Source organism: Mytilus trossulus, chromosome 1 (assembly GCF_036588685.1).
Source record: "Mytilus trossulus isolate FHL-02 chromosome 1, PNRI_Mtr1.1.1.hap1, whole genome shotgun sequence".
NCBI classification, from domain to species: domain Eukaryota; kingdom Metazoa; phylum Mollusca; class Bivalvia; order Mytilida; family Mytilidae; genus Mytilus; species Mytilus trossulus.
In genome coordinates, this window is record NC_086373.1 from 94,746,592 (window position 1) to 94,773,705 (window position 27,114).

Genomic DNA, 27,114 nt, shown 5'->3' on the forward strand with positions numbered 1-27,114 from the left:
ATTTGCATTGTAGCACGTTATTTCTGTTATTTAACGTTTTACTGCACCATGCCAACCTTTCGACAATTTTTCAGTGGTGTTAGATCAAAACACACAAAAATAATCCCGCTGATAGTTAGACAACTACTGTGCTTATAATGTATTTACAGTGACTGACAACATTTCGATTAAACACTTGGGACTGTCCTTCAACTGAATTACATGACATGATCTTTTAACAATTACAATATATAAAACTGTTTTATTTTTTGATGCTTAAAAGAAAAAAAAGATTCAAAATTTCGCCCAGATTTTATCTTTTCAAAGTGTCAAAGTGAAGATTTGTACTTAATATATCAACTACTATTCAAATTTATTAGTGTCGTATGTTAGCATGTGAGAGTATTTATGTTAAACCTATCTCATAATTTACTTCTAACTTTCATTAATTTGCCACAAACTTAGTCGTATCACAGTAACAATACTTTATCACATTAACGACAATGAACTTAACAAAACACTATGTCATACCGTAAAATTAGCTCACTTATACCATTGACAGCAAGGTTAACTAATTTTACAACTATCGTGTACTTGGCTTGGGGGCTATGATGAATAATGCGAACAAAAAGTATTTGCCAAAATAGGCACATTTTTACGTTTTATTCCCCAAGTTTAATCAAATAAAGCCAAGAGAATCATGTGTACAAGAATAGTTTCTTATTTAATTTTTACAGCAAATTTAATCCAAATTAAGCAAAAAAGAAAAATAACAAAAATACAGAGCGTTAAACAATCTTCCAAACAACCTTAAGTTGTCACTTGCAACTAACTTTGTTTGAAATAATTATACGAAAGAATGAAATTGGTTAGGCAGCTAGGAGAGTAAAATCAAAGTATTTTAGTCGATACATCTTTCAATTATAGTCTTTATATTACTGGTAAAGGTATGTGCTGTTTCCTCTGAAGTATATTGTGAAGAATAATGGACAGATATATTTAAATTGCCATTTAAAACAGATGTCAGTACTAAAAATATTGGGGAGTAATCTATTTTGACATCTGAAATGACTTGAAAATCTAAAGGTCGGAAGTTCTCTTCAATATCTGATCTTACAACTATTTGATCAACGTTAGATAGTGAAAAGACATTACTGGACTTTCCTTTCGTACGACCATCTTTAATCCAGCTAGGAATATCCTTCTGTAACACTTGAATTGGTTTTCTATTGTTTATTGCCGCTGCAGTTTGGTCACGGATGTTCCTTGCAATATCCCAGTATACTTTGTGTGAAGATTGTTTTGTGTTGACTATGACTGATACTGGACATGGCACGACTGCTAACCCTGCGTAGTAATCATCACAATTGTCCATATATCTACGCAAATTCGTCCAAAAAGCAAACTGAATGTCCACGTCATCAGTACATCCTTTTGAATTCAAAAGTTTGGCAAAAGATGTCACTAATGCTGCCAATATAGCAGCATTTTTTGAAACTTTTTCAGCTTTGCATTTTGAAAAAAAATTCTCAGTTTGGTGATTGTCTACTACTTGCCATTTAGTCGCGGTTATGGTGTTTGGTCTTGAGGATAAGAGCTTTATTTCATCCATAAAGAAATATTCGTATGCTTGCAGTGCTGTAACGGTAGGAGAAATTCGAACGGTTGAAAGATTATAATCTGATTCTTCAAAAGTTGTATCCTTATACTCAAGACCTTTTACTTGTTCCACGGAAACCGGAAATAAATACTCTTCATATTGAGTGGTATGCAATCCATTTTGAATGTCTTTCAATATCGTTAAGAAATCTAAAGTAATCACAAAAGAATATGGAAAATCTACTATGCTATGATGCATTGAAAATACAAAATGAAGTAAATTGTCTTCATTATATCTTTCATTCTGTATTAAATTGAATCTCCACAAATGTAATTCGTCTCCAAAATGTGCTGCATACTGGTTTTGAGATACAGGATACCAATTGTTAGTGTCGAACACGCGGATATTTATTGGTACATGACTTTTTTCTATAAAATATGGAGCGTTATTGTCTTTTTTAATGGTCACTCTAAGCATAGGATGTCGACTAACTAAGATCTCTAGAGCAGCTTCTATTTGAGATATATTGACGGTCTTTTTGCAACAAAGCAGCGCCATGTTTGGTATGATCTTTTGGTCCATATATAATATCTGCTCGAGGAAACCAAGAGGGCGTTGAGCTAGTGATGTCAAACTTTCAAATCTTTTACATACTTTCAAAGAATGTAACCTAAAATAGAAATGAACGCGAATAGAAAACAAAATATAAATAACAGTGCATATGCGGAAATATTTTTCCTGCTTTACTGGTCATCATTGAATTTTATGTTCAAATAGATATACGGTAGGAAGATGTAGTTTGAGTGCCAATGAGAAAATTCTTCATCAAAGTCCCAATGTATGAATAAACTCATCATAGATGCAAGCACTAAATTTTGTATATACGCCAGACGCGCGTTTCATCTAAAAAAAGACTCATCATTGACGCTCGAATCCAAAAAAGTTAAAAAGGCCAAATAAAGTACGAAGTTCAAGAGCATTGAGGACCAAAATTCCTTAAAGTTTTGCCCAATACAGAGAAGTTAATCTATGCCTGAGGTAGGAAAGCCTTAGTTTATCAAACATTCTAATTTTTATAAACAGTCAATTTATAAATATAACCATATCAATGATAATTAATTCATGTCAGCACAAAAGTGCTGACTACTGGGCTGGTGAAAGTAAACCATTATATGTCAAGACACAGTCTTCAATACGTAGCCTTGGCTCACACCGAACAGAAAGCTATAAACGGCCCCAAAATCACTACTGTAAAACCTTTCAAACTGGAAAACCAACATTCAAATTTATATAAAAGACGAGAAACGAGTTACACTTATGAACCATATAAACAATCGACAACTACTGAACATCAAATTCCTGACAGGTGCAAACAATTGCAACGGGATTAAAAGTTCTAATGGTACCAAACCTCCTCCTTCATCTGAAACAATAGTGTAACATCACAACATAGAAAGACACTATAAAATATCAATTGGAATGGCTAAACTCAATCAAAAAATGGACAACTTCATCTTACAATATATATCGTTCCATATACTATTATATAAAGTTGTGATGTTGCTTACAATATATGACCTAATTTCGATATTTTAACCATCAATATAAAGCCATGGTCATATCAACTCAGCCAGAAGGACATGTTAACCTAAATACGCTTCATTTTAACCGAAATGCGCATCTGTGCAGATTGATTATTGGTTGCTTAACGTCTAGTGGCAAATATTTCATGCTCACGACGAGAACCAGTTAACAATTAATACATAAGTTAGTTATTGTAATAGGGGACATCTGGGATGATGGTCGGGAACATTTGGACTGTCACTGCAAAATGAGGGAATATCTAAACACATTTATTTAAAAACTAGTTGTTGGCAGGACACGGGTTTTGTTCTTCTCATATATGTTATGATGGTATGATACTAAACCCCTAACCGGAAGGATTGTGCCTGATATTTATATGATGAAGTCATAATCTTTCAATCAGTTTAATTGACGTCTACAGCTAGCATGTCAGTTAACTGCTAGTAGTCTGTTGTTATTTATGTATTATTGTCATTTTGTTATTTTCTTTGGTTACATCTTCTGACATCGGAATCGGACTTCTCTTGAACTGAATTGTAATGTGCGAATTGTTATGCGTTTACTTTTCTACATTGGCTAAAGGTATAGGGGAGGGTTAAGATCTCAAAAACATGTTTAATCCCGCCGCAATTGTGCGACTGTCCCAAGTCAGGAGCCTCTGGCCTTTGTTAGTCTTGTATTATTTTTAATTTTAGTTTCTTGTGTACAATCTGGAGTTTAGTACGGTGTTCATAATCACACTGAACTATGCAGTATATATATTTGTTTAGGGGCCAGCTGAAGGACGCCTCCGGGTGCAGAAATTTCTTATTGCCTTGAAGACCTGTTGGTGACCTTCTGCTGTTGTCTGTTCTATGGTAGGGTTGTTGTCTCTTTGACATATTCCCCATTTCCATTCTCAGTTTTATATTGTAAAGAGACATAAAGTTTGCCTTCGAAATGCCTCCTACGGATCCCTCAAAGAGTTGTTGCAAGGGTTCTTAACGTGCAAAGAGCATGGCATTCTATTTACACGTTGCATCAGATTAAACTTCCCTATTCTGTCGGGAGGTGGTTGCAAACTTGATATATACCGCACAGCCAAACAGACGCTCCACTTCGGCAAGCGTTTTACTGCTAGTCCGAAGACAAAGCTGACCATATTTCTATTCCCAAGTCAACCTGTGCAGAAAAATGGGTACTGTTTTTATTATTACAATCATTTTATATATCAAATAGAGATGGAATTTCGCTAATATTGCTTCAAATCTAAACCAGGAAACTTAATACATGTCAATGAACACTAAAGATCCACTGAAGGTCCGGTAAGAAGAACTCTGCAGGTAGAGATTGACACCTGACAAGCTAATGTATCAGGTATTCTTACTTCTTGTACCTAAAATTTTATACAAATAGTTCATGCTGACAACGCCGGACGAACATCCCAATGTCTCACATTTAACAACAAAAGCAGAGGATAATTTGATGCAATAAGAGTAAACAATAAGAGTAAAAAAAACAGCACGTGGAAGCAAGTACAAAAACAAGCAAGAAACAGAAAACAACCATCAGTAAATATCAGCAAAATTCTAACCAATTTAGGTAACCAGAACCACAGTTTACGCTCATTCTATTCAAAATAAAGCAGGTATGTTCCGAAAGAAGAAAAAAGAAATCTGACAAGTACAGCAAGGTTGTGTTGAAAGTGAAAATTTCTTATCAGCAAGTGAAGTAGTACGTAGACCTTGATCTTCATAACTTCTTGTATAAGAATCTGTTTATTATTTAATATTATTATTTTTTATCATATATCATATCATCATTTTAAGTGGTAATTTGGGATATTGTGTGTTAAAGGCAGATCTTTAATTTTGTTGCTCTTTTTTTTTTTACTTGTGGCGATTTACAGCTAGACATATTGCATAGACACCTGTCTAGTGTAAATCGCCTTATTGATTAATACAAGTCTTTTTGTGTTTTGTGTCGTTGCATTCTTAATGCCGTATACCCACATTGTTTCAAAATTAGCTTTAAATCGTGTGTCTGTCGTCCCGTTCATCCATCCAAAACAAATTATGTACATGCAAAAGACAAACACTCAAAAGTTAGATAACAAAAATACTCAAATGGAAATTAAAAACGGGAAATCCTTTATACATGGCAATATCAAAAAGGTTGTAAACACACATTACACGCATGGAAAACGACTGTCATATTCCTGAACTGGTGCAGGCATTTCCTTTAGTAGAAAATGGTGGATTATTTTTAGCTTAACCTCTCACTTCAAAAATAAGGGTACAGCAGGCAACATTGTAATATAATTTTAGTCATTATAAAACAAATATTTACTGTTAAACAAAGAAAAACAAAATGGCATATATAGACAAAAGAACATAAGCAAAAGTAAATGACATGCATTCAAAATTGACCTTTGCACAATAAAACAAAGGCGGGATCTATAAGTACCGCACCACATCATAAGGTCATAATAAAATAAAATACCTAAACAGTTAAAGTAAAAAAATTGAAACAAAAGCGATAAACAACGTCGGTACCTAGAATTTAAAGACCATCATGTGTTAATTGTGAGGTTGATACCCTCTAGCATTAGCATACATTTATAACACATAAAAGCTTTCATACATGAATATAAAGAACAGCCACAAGAATACATGATATATTTATTTGTAGTTGAAATCTCTTATAATTGAATTAACCTTTTCTATTATTTTCAGCAATGTGTCATGTCTTGTATACGTTGTCTTTAGTTTTTAAGCAGATGATCCAACACGTTTTGATTTGTTATAAATACTGTATATGTATAAGGCTCTGCAGAAAGTATTCATCAAGATTTAGTTTTATAGATTATTGTTAATTGTTATACGATGATGACTGATGTATCCATATTTTGACCATTTTATTTATTGTGTCTATTCATTTGTATTGTAGTCCTGTAATATTATGTTGTCATTTCAATGTTATATATAACTTTGTCATTAAAGTGCGAGGTTTGGCATGCCACAAAACAAGGTTCAACCCACAATTTTTATTCCCCTTTAAAAATGTCCTGTACCAAGTGAGGAAGATGACCATTGTTATATTATTGTTCGTTTCTGTGTGTGTTGCATTTTAATGTTGTGTCATTTGTTTTCTCTTATTTTTGAGATATTAAGATAAGACGTGGCACGGTACTTGTTTATCCCAAATTCATGTATTTGGTTTAGATGTTATGTTTGTTGTTCTTGTGGGATTTTTTCTCATGCTTGGTCCGTTTCTGTGTGTGTTGCGTTTCGGTGTTTGTTCTCGGTCGTTGTTCTCTTATATTTAATGCGTTTCGCCCGGTTTTAGTTTGTTACCCCGATTTTGTTTTTTGTCCATGGATTTACGAGTTTTGAACAGCGGTATACTACTGTTGCCTTTATTTAGTTAACGCATCAATGTAAATATAACGGCATTTTATGAGACTGTCATCAAAGTGAGAGGGTTAGCGCTATAAAACCAGGTTTAATCCACCATTTTCTTCATTTGAAAATGCCTGTACAAAGTCAGGAATATGACAGTTCTAGTCCATTCGTTTTTGATGCTTTTTGTTATTTTCATTTTTCCATGTGATTATGGACTTTCCGAATCGATTTTCCTCTAAGTTCAGTATTTTTGTGATTTTACTTTTTACTTGTTTTAGTATTGCTTGACAATGCCGATGGTCAGCCATCAATAGCGGTTTTGAAAGCAAAGCTTCTACTTGTTGACATCTATTTAACTTAAAAGTAATAATTAAAAAGGGAAAATAAAAACTACTTATTTGTTTTGTTAACAGATCGCTTAACAATCTTGAACATATTAATATTTGACAGCCTACGAATTATTTCATCATTTGTTCTACTCGAACAGTTGTCCGCGTGACTTCCAAAAGATAATAGATATATAAAGATGTGGTATGAGTGTGGGTTTGAACATTTTAATGGTACCAAACCAAAGTCACTTTGGTTGCAGATTGAACACTGTCACTATCTTCTTCTTGTAAACTTTTCAATGAATACTTTTGAGTAATATTTTTTGGATTTCATCTGTATATGTTTCTACAGTCTCCGATGATGTATAAGACGATTCATATGCGACGCCAAGATGTAATATTCCGTTTAACTCATGTGTCAACATCATAAATATTGGACAATAATCAATTCTAATATCTGATATCATCTGGCATTCTAACAATTGAAAATTTTCATTATTTTCCAATGGCAGACCTACGTTTTCGATGTTAGACAATGTAATAACATAATCAGACTTCCCGCGTTTTCTTCCATTTTTCACATTGGTTTCAATATCTCCATATAGAATATCCAATGGTTTTTTGTTCTTAAGGGCATCTGAGACTTGACCTTTGATGTATGAAGAAAATTTCCAAAATTCATCTTCTAACGACTCAACCGAGGTAACATCCACATTTACCTCAACAGGACACAAAACTACAGCCATACCTGGATAAAATTCCACGCTGGTGTTTATGTATTTTCGTAGATCGGCAGCAAATACGAATTGTACTGTAACGGTATCAAGGCACCCATTCTTTTTTAGAAGTTTACAAAAGAAAATTACACTCGCTGCCAACATTGCCGATGTGACTGACACAGATTCGGTCTTGCACCTAGAAAGAAATCTTTGCGAAGTTTCAAGATCAAACTTTCTACGACAGCCAGCACAAAATGTCCTTTTGGCATTTGCCAAATGTGCTATTTCTGGTTCAAAATAGTTTTCATAAGCTTGCAATTACGTAATGTTGTCATATTTTATGATTGAATTATTTCCAATGATCCTCTTATCTTCTGGATATGTCAGGATCTGCTCTATTGGTGGATGATATGTGAATTTTGATCTTTGTTGAAGAGCAGTTGAACCATTCTGTAGATCTTTCAAAATTTCCAAGAAATCAAGAAGAATCAGGTAGTAGTACTGAAAATCAGCTATACAGTGATTCATCATAAATGTAAACCGGAAATAATAATCTTCTGTATATTCCAGTGGCTTAAGCCATGTAAACCTCCACAATCGGCCATTATTGGCTAACTGCGTACAAGAATACTCATCTTTCATCACAGCTTCATAGTCATTATTATTTTCAATATGTATGTCTGTTGACACATGTTCAACCTCAACAAAATAAAGTGTATTGTCCCGTTCTTGTACATACATGCGCATCATTGGGTGACGCGATATTAATATTTCAAAAGCCGAACGTATCTGATTAATATCAACTGGTTTCTTGCAAGACAGCATAAACATGCCTGGAACGACCTTTAAATCTTTATAGAACAGAGTTTCAAGATTACCGAGTTGTCTCCATACTTTATCATTGGTATTAGATTTTACATTGGAAGACTGGAATTTTAATCGACTATCTGTCTCTTTATCTGACGAAGATAGCTCTGAAGTCCTAAACATATTTATAGCAGATGAAGAGAATTTCAAATGACTACCAAGTATTCCAACGTTGCACGACGTAAAATTTACACACCTGTAAAAAAAATTAAGTGAATTTATACACTTTACATATTTTACTCTAACTGAGCAGAATGCGATGTAACTACAAAACAACTTCAAACAAGCAAACAAACAAGGAAGCAGATAACGTGTTTTTTGGTTGTTTTTTTTAGAAAATATCGAGTATTTCATTGAGACATTAGATAAATAAAAAGAGGTAGAAGGTAGAGGGGACCAAGGATAAAAGCAATGCATATTGGTCGAATAAAAATACAATAACACAACAGGCTAATAGAAAAAAAACGTAAAAACAAACAACATTCCACATAAAAACAAAAAACTAAAGATTGAGCAACAATCAAAGAGCTGAAAGCTCTGAGGAAAAATGACGCCACTGTCTGTTATATTGGGATAGTTTTTATGCAAGTCTTGATTTTCACATACCTTAATTAGTTTAACAATGCAACATGTCTCGTAAGCATATAATTGATATTTGTATATGTGTGTGTGTGAAGTGAGGGTGACAACTGGCTGGGTTTTTTTTAAGACAAATGAATAGGTCAAGACTACCTGAATTGTACAAAAAAATACCGTAGAAAGGCTTGTATATTTCTCACTGAATCTGGGTCCGTTTGCGTCCACTCATGTTTGCCCCCTTTCACTTTCCCACCTTACATGTTCGCACCCAATCTTAATTGGTTTTGTGTTTAATAACTCTGTAAGCAAGTGTTTTCTTATAAGTATAATTGTTGTCACTGTCTCAAAATAAAGTGTTGAATAAATCTTAATCATGTTTTGGATAGGGTATTGTTAAAAATAATAATAATCCTTTCTAAATAAAGTGGTATTTTGTCAACGTTTTATTTTGTGTTGAATAACTCTTAATCATGTTTTGGTTAGTGTATTGCTATAACTTTGTTTCATTGACTTGGTTCAAAATGAAGTGAGATTCTGAGTATGTTTTTTTCTGTGTGTTGAATAAATTTTATCATGTTTTGGTTATAATAGTGGATTGCTATATTTTGGTTCCTATATTTTATTGCTTCGTTGTTTCAGATCAAAGGGACCAAGCTGTTAAAAACAATTATCTTTTGTGTTTTTCCATTAAAATCTTCAATGTTTTACTCATACCAGGCTATAAATACATTCAGTATTTACACCAAAGCAATTTAAAACAACAATCATGATTTTCCAATTATTCAACTTGAATTAAAATTGGGCGCGAATGAGTAGAGTGCGAACAGACCTTGGGTGCGAACGTGTAGGTTGCGAAAGTGTATTGGGCGCGAACAGACCTGATACCACAGTCTGAACCCCCTTCTCCCACAAAATATTAAGTAAATTATCTTTTTGTTACTGTTATCAAAGGTCTAATGAAACTCGGGTAATTTCAAACATTTGTCAAAGAATTCTAGTCAAACCGGCACCTGGTTAAATTGGCACCTGGACAAATCAGCACCTGGTTAAATCGACACCTGATATAGTCAATTCGTCACCCATGTAAAATATATATTTTCAACAGTTTTTTAAGCAAAAAGAGTAAAAATAAGAAAGGGGTTGCCAGTATTTTTTTCAGTATTTAAGCAAAAAGAGTTAAATTCTAACTTTCACATTTTTAGGTGTTCATGTACATTTTGTATATATTTATTTTTCTCAACTAAATGACTTTTTTGGTGTATTTTTAATGATATATATATGAGTAGTCCAAATAATTATTACGTCTGGCAAGGCTTTTTTAATTTTATTCTTGGACACCTTCCTATGACCGCAAGGCTATGTTAATTATTTTCTGGGACACCTTCCTACGAACGTCGTAGGAAGGCGTCCCAGAAAAAAAAATATCCTTGCCAGACGTCATAATTATTTGGGCTAATACATGAGATATTGGATATTTTTATGCATTATTTTAACCAGTTGAGCATTTTACAGGATTGTTGGTTTAATGCTGTTTAAACTTTACTAAAAAAAAACCTTAAATTTGCTAATTATTTGACATGAAAGTTTGATTTATTGAAAGGGACTCATAGTTTTCCATTTTATTTTGATATTTGTCTAATTGTTAAAACAACAGTTGGGTGAGGGCTTCGTTGTTTACCTTTATACACAACAACATATTCAATTTGGTTTCCTTGTTTACATAAATACACAACAACATATTCACTATGTACTTGGTAACAGTTATTAATTAATTGAATAGAAAATATTATAACAAATATTATTGGATGGCGAATTGACGTCAAATAGGTGCCGATTTGACTATATGCCAATTTGACCAGGTGCCGACTTGACTTGTACGTTTCAATTCCTCTGCGATCGTTTGCGGTATTTTCTTGAGAAAACATATTTTCCACCATCAAAGAGAAGAAGAAACTGCTTGAAAATGATTCTGGAACGCTTCATGATTGTAAAAATAAGTTTAATTCACTCAAATAACAATTTTGAAACTTGCGATGTTTAAACAGGAAGTTTCAAAAGCACGTGTAAAAGAAGAAAATAACCGGTGAGAGTGGAAATCCGTACATGACAGATATCACTATAGTACGACTTTGAAAGTAAAACAGTTCCATCCTTTTGTAAAACAGTCTTTAATATACCTATCACATTAATGTTTGAAGGGTCTTAAGCTGATTCAAACCATTTAAGTCGGTATGAAACACCAAAACGGAATGAACAATAACCGATTACGTTTTGTAGTTTACAAATTCTAAACTGGTTTCCGTCAAACTACAACTCTTTGTTCGAGTGTAGTGGAATACAAGCAGAAACCAGTAAGTATTATGAAACCGAGTGTAAACTGGTTCCTGGCTGATAACTACACAATGATCATGCATAATGATAACACAAGCAGATTCCAGTTTGTATGGAAAATAGTTAATACGAAACCAAGCGCGGTAGGCAGAGAAATGTAATGAAGTTCAGGTCGGCAGTAATGGAACAATGACTGCGTCATTTTCCAAAAACGTCATCACGGTTTGTATTTCTTCTTTTTTCAGTGTTTGAAAAACGAATATTGCAAGGCAATAAGAAATAAACGATATATTTTGCTTAAATATTCAAATCAATGACACCATCAAAACAAATGATACGTATCAGAAAAAGTTCATGAAATCATGCAAATGGTTAAAGATAAGAAACGTTTTGTAAGACAGTAAGGCAAAGCCAACGAGACAACTCGCTAGAAAAGCAAACGAACAATGAGGTGAACGATAAAATCATTAATCTGTGTTTTCCGGGAATTAAAACAATACATACCGTATAGTTGGTCCCATGTAGTGTGACAATACAGCGACCAACAACAACAGTTACAACTTAATTACAGTTTCGTGACTTTAGATAGGCAAACAAAGAATCAGGCGGATTTTTTTTACATGTTTGTGGGGTGTTTATATTCCCTTACCTGGTTTATTAGTTTAACAAAAATAAACATTTGAGAACGATCAGTAAAATAGGTGTGTACGGAATGCAAAGACGCTCTTGTACTGTATTGTGAAAATTGGTGTAAACGGTCAAAATTTAATAGAAAAAGTAATTAACCGGTACATTATACGCCTATTACTAACTTAAGAAACACACTTTTTCCATACCTGCCGACAAAGCAGCTTACAATATAATACTAAACAATCATTTTTTGGTCGTATTTCTGTCACATAGTGTTTTGGCGATATTATTCAACATTGTCATAAAGCGGGAGGTGTGGCAATGCATTAAACCACGTACAGTCCACCTTTTCATCTTAATTTGTCCTGTATCAAGTCATGAAAATTGCAGTTTTTATCAAATAGTTCGTTTCTATGTGTGTTGGTGTTTGTTTTTGTTGTACATCGGATCTCCTATTATTCCTTTGTTTTCCTTTTATTGTTGATGTGTTTCCCTCGGTTTTTGTTTGTAACTCGGGTTTGTTTCTCTCGGTCGATTTATAAATTTTGAACACCGGCAAACTGCTGTTGCCTTTATACATAACCACACGCAAGCATAATGCCTCTTCTGAATATTTGAAGCTCCTTTCTATGTATTGGCGGGTTACTTAATCTACACCAGAAAAAAAAGCCATCGATTTATGACTTTTGAACACCGGTTTACTACTGTTGCTTTTATTCATAAATCACACGAGAGTGTAAGGCCTGTTCTGAATATGTGAAGGTCTCTACTATGAATTAATTACTTTAACTACACCAGAAATAAAATAAGTAAAATAACATTTCTTCAAATCGGTCTCCAATAAGTGTTCTACGAATAATCGTTCGGTGCTTTTAGCTACTTTCATAACTACTATCAAAAAAAATATCATTATAACTGTTGTACTTCAACATACAAAAAATAGTTATTTTTTAGTGTACACAATTATTTTGATGTTTTATATAAATTGTGTGCTTTTGATGGTCCTTTTGATACGATTGGCAGTTTAAAATTTTTACAATTATGTCAAAGAATTTGTTTTCCTAATGAATTGAATGTTGTTGTTTTTTAAATCTTATTGCAAGTTTATCAACTGCAAATCACATAAAGTCTTCTTCAGTGAGAAAGGTAAATATATCAAATATACTTACTGTGTGTGTGTGATATGATGATTGAAGCTGTGAATTGTCTCTTTCACATCTTTATATTGATATTAAAAGATGTGGTATGAGTGCCAACGAGACCAGTGGCGGATCCAGAAATTTTCAAGTGGGGGCCCACTGACTGACCTAAGAGGGGGCCCGCTCCAGTCACGCTTCAGCGATTCCCTATATAAGCAACCAGGTTTTTTCCCAAAAATCCCCCCCTAAATCCGCCTCTGGAGACAACTCTTCAAACAAGTAACAATTTATTAAAATAAACCGTTAAAGGTTAAAGTGAGGTCTTCCACACAGAGCCTCGGCTCCCACCGAACAGCAATCTATAAAGGGCCCCCAAAGGTAACTAGTGTAAAACCATTCACACAGGAAAACAATCAGTCTAATCTTTTCAAAAACAAAGAAATGTTTTTGAGTAACTATCCGAAAACTGAAAAATAACCCTATTAATGAAAAAACAAAAACTCGGAAACGTAAAATTTCAAATTTATAAAAAACGAACAGAAGCTCACGTCAATACATATCTTTTAAACAATTCACCAAAAATTTCATTCGAATTGGTTCAAGCTTTTTTTTTTGTTATTGTGTGTCATGTTGACGACGGAAGGATGGACAGACGGACAACGGTATACAATAATACGTTCCGTAAACGGACGTATAAAAAGAAAACAATGTTCATCTTACATCGACTCGACTCTGCCAACCAAATACAGTTCAAACAATTATCTTAGACAATGAGCAAAAGACAAAAGCAATTAACCCAAATATTGACCCTTTTAGCGATGAAAATGAAGCTTACATCAATTTATCTTTTAATAAACTATGAGATGTCATGACGCTAAAATATGAAAATCTTCTAGTCATATTTACCTGAAAGATTCATTTAGAAGTAAAGCCTGTCATATCTTCTTGAACTGGAAATGTGTGGTAACTCAGTTGAAGCCAAATTTCTCTTGCAAATAACCCGAATCAGTCTGTATCTTGTGGAAAACTGATTTCTCATATAAAGATTCCAAAGGTAGGTGTATTGAATGTACTATTAGAAAATACTAACCTGATTAGAAATTTTGTAAGGACTGTTCATCCGGCAAACATTTTGGAAGCTGTACTGGTTACAAAAATCTGTAAACAAAATATTCATAACTTATTCGTGTCAATACTGCAAGGTAACATATACCTGCATCAATATATATATATAGTTGTGAAGATTGTGAACCTGCTTACTGACGAATTTTCTATTTGGTCAAACTCATATTTTTTTATTATTACTATTTTTGTAAGATTAAAATTCTGTTCACGTCAATTCCTCACTTGCATTTAAACCTTTTGTGTGCAAGAAAGAACTAGTAAATGTGTTATTTTCAGTTCAGCTCCGCAGAGAGTCAAATAGAAGACAAACCTTTCTAACCTAAGCCGCCTCTGTACTTTTAAATTTCCCTGTTATGTATTTATTTCTAACAACACATAAAATGCTTCAGCTTCTTTCATCGCAACTGCATGCAAAAAGGCCTACAATGATTATATAACCAACATAATCTCACCAGATTGCACTTCAAATCCAAAACGCTTCTAGAGTTTTATTAACAGAAACAACAAGCACAGTAGTGGAGTGGCACCTCTTAAAGCAACAGATGGCCTTACAAATTCAGAACCAACGGCAAAAGCGAACATCTTGAACAACCAATTTTCATCGGTATTTAACTCCAACGAACCAGAAGACAACATCAAACCAATGGGTAAACAGAAGTTCCCGAATATGTTTAATATCAACATCACAGAACCAGGTGTATTAAAACTACTTCAAGGCCTTAAAATCCACAAAGCTACTGGGCCAGATGGATTGTGAGCTAGACTCTTGAAGTTCATAGGCTCTGAAATAGCACCAGTCTTCACAGTCTTTTTCCAGGCATCCATTAACCAAGGAGCGATCCCAAAGGAATGGAAGAAGGCAGACGTAGTTCCTATATTTAAGAAAGGTGCTAAGAACCGCCCTGAAAACTACAGACCTGTCTCGCTCACATCCATCACCTGTAAAATGCTGGAGCATCTAATCACGAGCAGCATAATGAAACACCTAGAGAAACACACCATACTTACAGACGCACAGCATGGCTTCCGTAAACACAGATCCTGTGAATCTCAACTCATAATCACTATCCAGGATCTAGCCAAAACAGTCGATAACACCGGACAAACATATGTCATCCTCCTGGACTTCTCCGAGGCTTTCGACAAGGTTCCTCATAAGCGACTTATGCATAAGCTACATCACTACGGAATACGGGGCAGTCTCCATAGCTGGATTGAAGACTTTCTAAACGAAAGAACACAACATGTCGTTCTCGAAAACGGTAAATCCAATACTGCACCTGTCCAATCAGGAGTTCCTAAGAGCAGTGTCCTTGGACCCATCCTTTTTCTACTTTACATTAACGACCTACCAGATTACACAGTCAACAAATCATCAGTTAAACTCTTTGCCGATGACTGCGTATTGTACAGGGAAATAAAAAACACCAAAGATGCAGAACTACTACAACAAGATCTGGAAACCCTACAAGAATGGGAGAATGATTGGCTCATGGAATTTCATCCCAAAAAGTGCCAAGTCATTCACATTACCAACAAGAGGAAACCAATTAGACAGCCATATATCATCCATGGTCACGTCTTAGAGGAAGTAGAATCTGCAAAATATCTGGGGGCCAACATCCACCACAAACTAAACTGGACTACTCACATAGACCAAGTACATGTAGTAAGAAAAGCCAACAACACCAGGGCTTTTCTACAGAGAAATATATCCCAATGCCCACGAAAGACCAAGAAACTCTGCTACAAGACCCTTGTGAGACCACAGATGGAGTATGCAAGCATCATTTGGGACCCACACACAGCAAACAACATCCACAACCTGGAAATGGCACAACGTAGGGCAGCAAGATTTGTTACTGGTGACTACCACCGAACCACTAGTGTAACAAACCTATTACACCAGCTGCAATGGCCAACCCTACAAGAGCGTAGAGCTACAAATAAATTCATAATGATGTGCCGCATAGTTAACCACTTGGTTACAATACCAATATCCTGCTTAATCCCAACAGCAGCAACATTAAGAGGACACAACCAACGATTCCTTGTTCCATTCGCAAGAACGCAGCTTTACCAGTATTCCCAGACGCCATCAGATTATGGAACAGTCTGCCACCAACTACTGTAGCCTGCAACTCAATTGACACATTCAAGTGTGAGTTGCAGAAGATCAAGATGTATTAAGGACTGTGCGAAATTTTTAACTGTACATACTATTTTTAACTGCACTGTAAATATAGGTTTGTCTGCACCACGCATCAGTTCGATAATACACCAGATGGTGGTATTAACTGTATATGGAAGAAGAAGAAGAAGAAGAAGAACTTCAAGTCCGTGTTCTTTAACTAATATTGCGGTCCTATTGACTAAGTTATATCTCCCAGTGTAGAAGGCCAATCTAAATATAGATACGTCTGTTACCGTTTAATGGAAGTAGAAAAAAATCACTGCATCATTCCCTTTAAGGTTCATCATAAGGAATTGAAAAATATGGCCGTGTTTACACCTAAAAAAATACTATGAGTACAGACAAACTGGTACATCCAGGAAAGTTTTAAGGCATGGCAGGAACTAGATATATAAAAGTTTACGAAGTCTACGTTTCAGAAAATTAAAAACTTACCTGGATTTCCATGTCCAGTTTTTTTCAGTCTGCAGAAGATAGCAAAATAAACAAACACCCGAGTTTCATTTGATACGGTCCACTCAGTTACACCGTTTAAATCACCTATTGTTAACAGGTGTCTATTGTCCATCCATTGTCCATTTAAATCAATATAACTCACAACATTGATTATATGAGGGGAGCTTCTCAATCGTTTTCACTACTTAGTATATTATTTTTGCACCTTCTGCAGGAACGAAAAAAACTGGAAGGCAAAATCTAGAAAAGTTTATAATTTTCTAAAACATATAATGCATTTAAAATTTATATATCTAGTTCCTGTCATCCCTTAAAACTGTTGCAGGTGCATAGGTTAGTCTGTACTCAGAGTAAAATTTGGGGTGTAAATACGGCCATATTAGCCAAAAGGTTATGATGAACCTTAAGGATACGAAATTTGATCTGATTATACTGTAGAAATTAACTACAGATAAGTGACTGGAATCAATTATAATATGAACAGCAATAGTTTAATATCTTTTCTTTTTTTATATACTATTCTGTTCTATATTATGCGTGAACCTGGTCCTGTCTTTGTAATAAGTTTTATCTGCACAGATCAGATTTGTAGTGCACCTGTTCTACAAGCGGTTTAAATTTAAGATAAGTTAGATTATAAAAAAGAAGATGTGGAACAATACTACAAAATCCCTTGTGAAATCAAAACAGAAAGCTACTCCTAGAGATGAAATTGACCACAATACGGTTTTATTTAATTCCATTGATATTAATTACCACCAATCACGTGATTATCAGATCGCATCTAACAACCGGATGCTGTAAACAGGAATATTGTAAATATTGCTTCCTGATCATGTCAACGACAAGTCTTTTAATAACTTGTCTTGCTTTGCTAGTTTGTCTGATTGGTAAGAAAATTTTAGCAAATGTACATACCCCGAAACTCGTTACACTCTAGCCACTCTACATGTGTTTGTTATTGTTATCACTTCGGATTACAAACAGTGTCAAGGTCGGTTGTGTTTACACGAGTAGAAAAAGGGGGGATATGGTCTTGTGAGGGATTTTTTGGGAAAGTAGGCTTGGCAATTGAAGGGCATACACTGCACGAACTTAGGGACTGGTGATTTGTGATCAGAAAATGGCGTGGGGGCGTGAGACTTGACAATTTTTTGGAATAAAAAAGGGGGAGGTATCAAATTTTTGTAATACTTCATACGTGTACATCTGGGATCACTATTATAACAGTGTTATAGTTATCTCAGTTTAAATGGAGACATCTATTTGATGAATACACAAATTCAATAACTGATTTTTCAGCATAAGTCATTTGTAAGAGTCTCATATAAAAGTGGGTATAGGAATACCCTTTACCTTCAGACTTGACATGCAATTTTCGGCTACCCTTAGTGTCAAATGGGTTAAATTTTACAGAGATTTGTCAAATTATCCTTTTCTTAATTTCTCAGAGGTCTCAAATATTTATCGTAAACACAGTATTTTTTGGAAAAAATCAATGTGATTCTTAATCAGTTGATTTTTTTTTATCGTCTAAAAGAAAGTGTACATTTTATTGTCATGCACCAAAAATTACCATTAACATCATTTTGCAAGAATTTTTACCATTATTCGTCATGAAGGTACCCTCATTACAACCCTTCTAAAAAGAATTAAGATATGATCACCAAACTGGGAATTATAAGGCAACCCTCCACCAGAGCCTAGAGACCAAAATAAATGACATACACAAATATAAGTAAACATACATTTATATAGGTCACTGTATGGCCTACAACAATGAGCAAAATCCATACTGCATAGTTCGTTATAGGAGGCCCCTAAATGACAAAGGAAACAATTCAAACGAGAAAACTATAACGGACATACAAAACAAAGAACGGAAAACAATTATGATGTACAGTAACAAACAATAACCACTTACATGTTTAACATGCTCCAGACTTGGGACAGACGCATATAGAATCTGGCAGGGTTTAACTACATGTATTTTGATGGCACCAAACCCTTCCCCTAACCTGTGACAGTTGTGTAACATTATAACATGAGAACAAATTATAAAAATCAGTTGAAAGAAATGAACACTTCAGATTGATACAAAGCAGAAAAAAATCTAACAAAAAACAAAGACCAGATATGACAGGGTATTTATACATCCCTAACAACAAAAGGACACTGAGTACAGACATGAGAGTATGATGTACATGTACTTGCCGTTTTCGACAGCTAAAAAGTACATTGTGAAGTTCATACCTGTCAACCTACATGTGGTCACTTGTTCAAAACCAATATACAAGTCATAAAAATTCATGCATCTAAGACTTAAAATATCAAATGAACATACAATGAATTCATTTTAAAGAATGTAAAAAAAAAGACACCATTAGACCTACAACTGTATGCACTTTTTTCAAAATGGCAACTACATGTATCATTTCAGAATTTCTCTTTTTATACATTTTTGTATTTTCAATCTTAATGTCTAACAAACAAACAGAAGATTGTCACGACTCGCATGAATTTGAAAATAATATTGTATCTAAAAAATTCAAAATTTATTTATACACTAAAAAAATAGTCAATGCCACTTTTTTCATACTACCTCTTGTGTCTTTATCTTCAAACTTTATGTCAATGATTGTTTTCTTATGATTCATGGTGATCTTCTGTTTGTTTGATGGACATTAAGAATGAAAATATATAAAGAAGCTGATGGTTGTATGTCTTAGTTTTTGCAGGTTTTTCTCAAATTTTCTGATTTTACTCCTTTCCATTATATATATACAAAATTTAAAAAAAACACTTGACTACATGTATTAAAAATAAAACTGGCAATAAAACATTTAGTTGTTCCCTTCAATGATAAGTTGTAAAATTCATGATTGTGCATTTTTTTTAATGGTCTAAGATGATAACTGGGAGTCGAAGTGTGGCATTTTTGTATGTCTTTACATAAAAAAAAACTTTTATGACAGGAAGATGCAAACTTTCAGTGACTGACAACCAATGCTTCCTACATCAGTACATGTATTAAAATAGATGAATACAATGTATAATTATGTTTTGGCTAAAGAAACATCATTTTATTTCACCTGGCTCTGCTTAGCTCAGTTGTAAAGATCTCAACATGTTTTCTCAGTAACAGTATTTTAAGTCTGAAGTTAATTTCTTTGATAAAGGATAGGAACAATGTGTTGAAATTAAGGAAGTTGTGGTCAATGTCAACATGGCCAATCAGACCATAACAGGCATATCAAAATAAAAAATCAACTTCCCCACAGTGCACTTGAAGCTTTATTTCCACTACATTGTACTAATGCAACATCATAAAAATATGTTATGCAGTTTTTTGTAGTAAAGTAAATAAATATTGAGAAATGTTTTGGGCAGGGTGGTTAAACTTTTCATGCCTTTGGAAAGGGGGTCTTGAATTAATTTTCCCTCTTCTAGATGGCGACTTGAATAATTTTTTTTTAATTATGATGTTTTCTCCATGGACCCTGAAATGACAAATGTAAAACAATTCAAAAGAGAAAAATTACTAAATAATGTTCAAAAAAATTTGAACAAAAAATATTTAACACTGCAACAAAATACAACCACTGAATTACAGGCTCCTGTACAGAATGTATACATGTTTTAAAATTAAATGAGACATATATTTTAGATGATACCACTAATACATTGCAGTTAATCTAAAATGTTGCTTTTTAATATGTGTTTCAGGACTTACAGATGCAGGACAGTGTCACAAATACAGCATTTTTGGTAAATCCTATTATGAATATTGTGCCTTTGGTTGTTGTGGTTATGGTTCTCTAGAGTATTGTTGTTCAGCAGTATGGCCTATAATTGGAATGGTAGTGGGGATGGGTGTTGTTGTTGCTGTGATTGTAACCATTATCTGTTGCTGTAGAAGAAGTAGAGGAGCTCGAGGAATGGTGTGTCAGACAAACCCAAGGACTAATACTACAGTTGTGACTGCAGGTAATTTACACAAACCCTAGAACTAGTATAACAGTTTACCTGTTGTTTTCATGACACCCTTCATTGTAGCTGCTATACTATATTATTTTATTTTAACATTTCATATTTTTTTTTCTAAACATATTATGTTCACAGCATTTTTTTTAAGTAGCCAATCAGTTTCTTTTTTAAAATGGATCATAATGGGGAATTATTTTAGGACAAGACAAGACAATTTATAACAACTTAAGCACAGGTATGGTGCTACAAGAGGATAACAATTATACATTGAAAATTACATATATACTTATACATTTACAAGCATTTAGGAGATGTGTTAACAAACTTATCATAGTCCATGAAGTCATAAATGAAGTATTAAATTATAAAACACTTTTGAATCATTTGCATTAAATGTTCATGTTAACACATTGTGTACTGTATAAAAGAAAATGTGGCAGATGATCTGAAATTGTATAAGCGTGCTCAGGCAAGGCTCCTAGAATCCCTTAAACCTTGCACCATGAATATTTGTTTACACCCACACAAGTGGACCCTTTCCATGTTTTTTTTGTGGGATTAATATAACTTTATCTTAAGTTTGGTTTGATTGTTTGTATGGCTTTTCTTCAGTCTTTTTGTTACAGAGTTGTCTGTTCTTCTTTTATTCATAATTTGTTGCCTCTTAGACATCTTATTATTATTACTAAGCTTTGTATATTTGCCTGTCAAGATCCATGAAGTTATAGAATTATTTTTTTGTTTTACAGGCCAAGTCCAGTCTGGTTACCCAGTGCAACAAACAGTAGTGACATATCCAGTACAACCAGCTGGTTATACTGCAGGTTACACAGCAGCAGGGTACCAGTCTCCGCCGATGCAATACTACCCACCTAACACAGGATACCAGCAGCCACCACAAGGATACCAGCAGCCACCACAAGGATATCCACAATATCCACCACCAGTTCAAACTGGATATGTTGGTTCATCATCCACAGCATATACTGACCACCCGGAGGTAAAAGCTAGTGCCCCACCCATGGAAGCACCCCCACCATACCCTCGGTGATACAATTGTAATAGTTATCTGTTACATATTGTAACATACAACTTTTTTTTACCAAAGTTACAGAATATTTATATTGAAGCCTTTTACTGACTTATTTGTGTACAGTAGGCAAAATTGTTTGTTCTGAGTCTTGGATAAAGGCCATTTCTCTTCAGTTCATCAAATTCCTTTATGGAACAGTTATATTATTAATAGTTTTCTACATAAAACTACAATATAAAGTAAATAGATCAATTTCATTACCTATCGCTATATATTTTTTTATTTGACTTGTCAATTAAATGATTCTTTTAAAGTTCCAAAATTAGAAAATTGAACCAATAAACTTGAAAAAATAATGTTGTTTTTTCAAAACATTTTCTTTTTACATTTTATGCTACCATGAAATGACAACATGTACAAAATATCGGCATTAGAAATAAATAATACTCAAATTTGCTGATAGTTGATTTATTGTCACACAATAAAATGGTTCCTAAAAAAATTCTAAATTGACAGTATTAGATACAAACAGCTTTAGAAATTAAGATACATGTATTTCTTATCAGTTCTGTGTACATATTTTATGTCATCCATTGTAATATCATTTTCATTCTTATATTTCATTGAGAAAGGTATCTTACACATTTTAACTATGAGAGAGTGAACATTGACCAAATATTATTAGTCTCAAAATGTACCATTAACCATCTTATTTTATGTGGATACTTTATTTCACATTCAACTCTTTCTAGCCAAAGTCACAACAATTTACAATTTAATTGATGTAATAAGACAAGTAAAGAGATTCAAGTTTTAAATTTTTGCATTTATTTATATGCACATTTTTTTTTACTCAAAAGTGAGAAAAAAAATCCCTTGTGAAAATTTGTTTTTTTATAGTATTTCTTTTTAAAAATAAAAGTGATTTTACTGAAGGAATTTCTGGTTGTAGCAGTCTCACTCATTACAACTGTTTATTTCTGTGTATGCTCCATTTTGAGATTCCTAATTTGTTAAGAGTGTGTCAGTTTTAGTTTTGCCTTTCTAAATATATAAGTTATATTATCATTTTATGTACAATAAAGTGTATAGTATTTGTGTAGGGTATATTTTTGCTAGTTTACAATTAAGATGAAAAGGGGGCATGTTAGGTGGGGAACTAACAAACAAGTTTGGCCAAAGAAGTGTGCAATTTTAAATAAGAAAAATATACCACTTTATGGTAATGTACCTCAAATGTGTATGATTAATAATTTTGTTATACATTAGTGCAATAAGTTTATGTTTTATCTTTCAAGTATTTTTTATTACATATTAATGACATGTTCTTAAGTTGTCCATATTGTAAACTGTAAAATTAGAATTAAAACATTGTTTTATTAATGGAATAAGTTGGATACGATGGACATGTTTTATTAATGGAATAAGTTGGATACGATGGACATGTTTTATTAATGGAATAAGTCAGATACCATGGACATGTTTTATGTCCATGGAATAAGTCGGATACGATGGACATTGACAATGTTGGAACTCTATCATGTTTAGTTTACTGCTAAATGATTGGAAATTATAGTTCTGGAACTTGATTGGTAGTGTTTCACTCTGCATATTGTAGTTAATTCAAAATTCCAAACAAATTGTAATTAGTCACATATAGTCAAACTATTCCAATTGTCTGATATTATACCAAAATGTTCTAGGAGAGTTTTGATTGCAGATAATTTAATTTCATTTCCCCTTCTAAAAAAGAGAGCAGGTTATGGATTGATGTAAAAGTTCTATTTGACAGTGTTATAGGCATTAAAAAAAATTGCTCCTTAACTTTCAAATGGCATTAAACTGCAATTGTGTAAGAATGTTCAATGAATTACAAAATATGGAGTTATGAATAACAGAAGTTTGGTCACAGTAGATAATATCAAAATGTGTTAAAAAAGTAAAAAAATACATAATTATTCAAAGAATTAAGTTTGATATATGATTGTAATATTTATACACTATATGCATTATATAAATAGATATGCAATTTAAGTAAAAAATTATTTTGTGCTTCAGATTAGTATTGTTTAATTTGAATAGACAAGCATAGTACTTATCTTCTTTGAAATTTCCAAAACATTTTAAGGAACTGAAAATTAAAAGGCATATTTTCTGTCTTCTTATTCTAAATTAGTCAAACATGTTTTTTTGTATTAAAAAGTGGTATTTGGCATTATTGTTTATAAAACACCAATAATCAAAGAACAAGGACGCCATCAACAAATATGACAGACAGCATTATCATAGATGTGTCTCCTACTTTTGACAATTGAATTGATCCTATCAAATTTAATGATGAAAAGTTTGTATTAGCTTTGTATTTTTTCTATTAATCTTTGGAACACTCAATCATATCTATAAATTTGCCCTGTAATATATTTGCCAAGGAGTAATATAATTTTTTTTTAATTCACCTTATAAGGACAAATTATAGGATGTACAAAGTTCAATGTTGTTACTGTTGAATTTGTAACAAAAATAAAAAGAATCTGTTTTGTTTTTGATGGGGTGCATATTTACGTTTCAAATCTATGAACTGGGCTGAAATCATTGTCTTTGTTATAAAAAATAATGACCTTAAACTAATTGTTTTTAAATCCTATTTATAATTTTAGTGGAAAAAAGTAAAAACACAAAAATACTGAACTCCGAGGATAATTTAAAAAGGAAAATCCAAAATCAAAAGGCAAAATCAAAAGTCCAAACACATCAAACAAATGGATAACAACTGTCATTTTCCTGACATAAATTTTTAAACAAATAACTGCAACCAGAAAGTCATACATCTATAGAAAATTAGTGTTATCCCTTTTTGATAAATACAATATTTTCAAGCTTTTTCAACTTGACACAAACTGCAGTTTATATTATGAATAGAACAATTGTGGCATTGCTTGTTTACCATGTTGTATTATTTTTATAGAATAATTATAGTATTTTGTTATTGTGATTTCATCTTGCTTCCTCTTTCATTTTAAGGTTGTTATATTTTAAAAATAATAGAATTTCTTTTTATAAAAATATGCATAACAGAAGTGTTTTACTTTTGTTTTAATTATACTGTTAATGAAATAAAATCTTCATACTTAAACTTTAACCAGGCATTATTACCACTGCTAATGTTGTCATTATTAACTGTTTTAAATACTTATTTGATGTCTTTAATTTTTGACATGCTAAGCTCTGTTGTTGAAAGTTTATGTTGACCTATGATCAGCAGGCCCGTAGCCAGGAATTTCCAAAGGGGGGTTCGTTTGACTCACAAACTCGACTTTAACAGTCACAATTCGAACAGAACATCGACTTTAACAGTGCTTATTTGTTTTCAAGGGGGGTTCAGACAAACCCCCCGAACCCCCCCTGGCTACGGGTATGATCAGTAGGTAGGTGTGAAATATGTAGATTGGTTTATAAATCCAAATGATAGTCTATTATATTTATATATTGTATTAATTTAATGTGTTCATAAAAATAATAATTTAGGACACAAGTTGATGTCAGTATCATGTGTTTAAATTCAAATCAGACTGTCTCTAGAACGTATTTGATTGAGAAATTGTGCCTTTTTCAAAAAGTTTTGGTTGAAGCTAGAAATGATGATTACATTTAACAAACCAAGATTTAAGGATAAACATCATCTGTCAGTATCTACAAGTGCATTGTTAGTTTGACTTGCATTTCGGTTTTTGGCATGTGTTTATTTCTTACTCTAGTCTTTTTAACAGGTACTTTTAGTACTTCAAGCATATTTGCCTCGAAATACAGCTGAACTATTAAAGTGTTAACTTAATACATGAATGTTCAATGTTCTTGTTTCTTAATTTGACATGAATGGCTATTTTAAATATGAAAACAAACTGGTGAAATAAAATTGTTAGTTATCGGTATAAAACCTGTACTTATTAATACTGATAAGTTACTTTAGTTTGAATCCTTCAATAGTAATTCATTACAAAACTAGCAAACTTAACTGCATTGTTCTATATACACACTTGTGTATATATGCTGTATAAGTTTTATTGTTGATTGGATGTCTAAAAGATTATAGCTATTTCATTTAATCAGATTGACAAATGCCAATTTGTTCACTCAGTCTTAACAGTTCTATAATGACAACCTAAAATTGGTATGAAAAAAATGATTATTTCCTAATGGCAATTTGTTTTGGGTATAAACAGAATAAAAGTATACATGTCTACAAATAGAACGTACATAATTAGTAATAAGGATTTTTTTATATTTGTATTTGTTATAGATAATAAGGTTTAATGCCTTACTAGTCACAGGTGGTATTTGTTTGATTCAATAAACAGGTATAGTTTGTAATCAAATGTGTTTTACTGTTAACAAACAGTTGTTATGAATCTCTATCTTCGCAGAGAAATAAATAAAGATTAATGTATTTATAATTGAATTCTGTTTTGTTTGCGTCAATGATGAAAAAAAATCGGCAAACTATATTAAAGGGATATTCATAGATATTAAAAGTGGTATGGGTGCCAATTAGAAAACTCTCCATCAAAGTAAACATTTGTAAAATAAACCATTTTAGGTACAGTCTTCAACACAGAGCCTTAGCTCACACCGAACAGCAAGATATAAAGGGCCCATACAATGACTAGTGTTAAACCATTCAAACAGAAAAAAACAACGATACAATCTACATGAAAACACAAACGTCAACCATTGAACGCTAGGTTTTTGACTTACGATAGGTGCACACAAATGCAGCAGGTTTAAACGTATAATAGGAACCAACCTCCACAATTACCAGAAACAATAGTATAACATCACAACATAGAAAGACACACTATAAAATATCCATTGAAATGACTGGACATTAACACAAACAAGTGAACATACACTGAAAGAATAAATTTGATCTTTGACACAATGTGAATACAAAATCTATTAAATAAGGGATGAAATGTTTAACAATATCAGAAAGACATCCATAACCTTGAACAAAATGCAGCAAAATTAAATAATATTCACAGGTAAATGAAAATAATTTTGTTTTAAGGTATAATAATGGAATAAGGAAATATATTTTACAAAAGGAATCATTTTGAGAACACTGAAAGATAAAATTTATAGGTATACCACACATTTATTAAATAAAGGAAACAGTAGTATG

The 27,114-nt window shown here is 32.9% G+C and overlaps 3 protein-coding genes across 5 annotated transcripts; 1 reads left to right on the forward strand and 2 right to left on the reverse strand.

Annotated features, from left to right (window-relative positions):
• Positions 1–364: 364 nt before the first annotated feature.
• Positions 365–17,873, reverse strand: LOC134691506 (uncharacterized). Of its 2 annotated transcripts, none has more exons than XM_063552047.1 (3): positions 17,834–17,873; positions 14,231–14,298; positions 365–2,249 (listed from the first exon to the last, which is right to left on the reverse strand). In XM_063552047.1, exon 3 carries the CDS (start codon positions 2,159–2,161, stop codon positions 881–883), a length of 1,281 nt encoding a protein of 426 aa, XP_063408117.1. In that variant the 5' UTR covers positions 2,162–2,249; positions 14,231–14,298; positions 17,834–17,873; the 3' UTR covers positions 365–880. The 2 variants fall into 2 exon arrangements, with proteins under 2 accessions (XP_063408117.1, XP_063408127.1); XM_063552057.1 differs by lacking the exon at positions 17,834–17,873 and adding an exon at positions 17,672–17,787.
• Positions 5,696–7,909, reverse strand: LOC134704895 (uncharacterized; the record flags this gene model as incomplete). The annotated part of the gene is made up of 1 exon (XM_063563683.1): positions 5,696–7,909. A coding segment is annotated over one exon (738 nt), but the record flags the coding sequence as incomplete, so codon positions are not given.
• On the forward strand, positions 17,691–26,386 carry LOC134691516 (postacrosomal sheath WW domain-binding protein-like). Of its 2 annotated transcripts, XR_010102158.1 has the most exons (4): positions 17,691–17,805; positions 20,642–20,902; positions 21,652–25,711; positions 25,856–26,386. XR_010102158.1 is itself a non-coding variant. In XM_063552069.1 (3 exons), exons 1-3 carry the CDS (start codon positions 17,751–17,753, stop codon positions 21,951–21,953), a joined length of 618 nt encoding a protein of 205 aa, XP_063408139.1. In that variant the 5' UTR covers positions 17,691–17,750; the 3' UTR covers positions 21,954–26,386. The 2 variants fall into 2 exon arrangements, 1 of the variants encoding a protein (XP_063408139.1); XM_063552069.1 differs by having other exon boundaries at positions 21,652–26,386.
• Positions 26,387–27,114: the final 728 nt, after the last annotated feature.

Bases quoted from the DNA above. Each gene is read 5' to 3' on its own strand.
- LOC134691516 (XM_063552069.1), top strand. From the start codon at position 17,751: ATGTCAACGACAAGTCTTTTAATAACTTGTCTTGCTTTGCTAGTTTGT. The intron at 17,806-20,641 runs GTAAGAAAATTT...TATGTGTTTCAG, and splicing joins TTTGCTAGTTTGTCTGATTG to GACTTACAGATGCAGGACAG. The intron at 20,903-21,651 runs GTAATTTACACA...TTTGTTTTACAG, and splicing joins TACTACAGTTGTGACTGCAG to GCCAAGTCCAGTCTGGTTAC.
- LOC134691506 (XM_063552047.1), bottom strand. From the start codon at position 2,161: ATGGACCAAAAGATCATACCAAACATGGCGCTGCTTTGTTGCAAAAAG.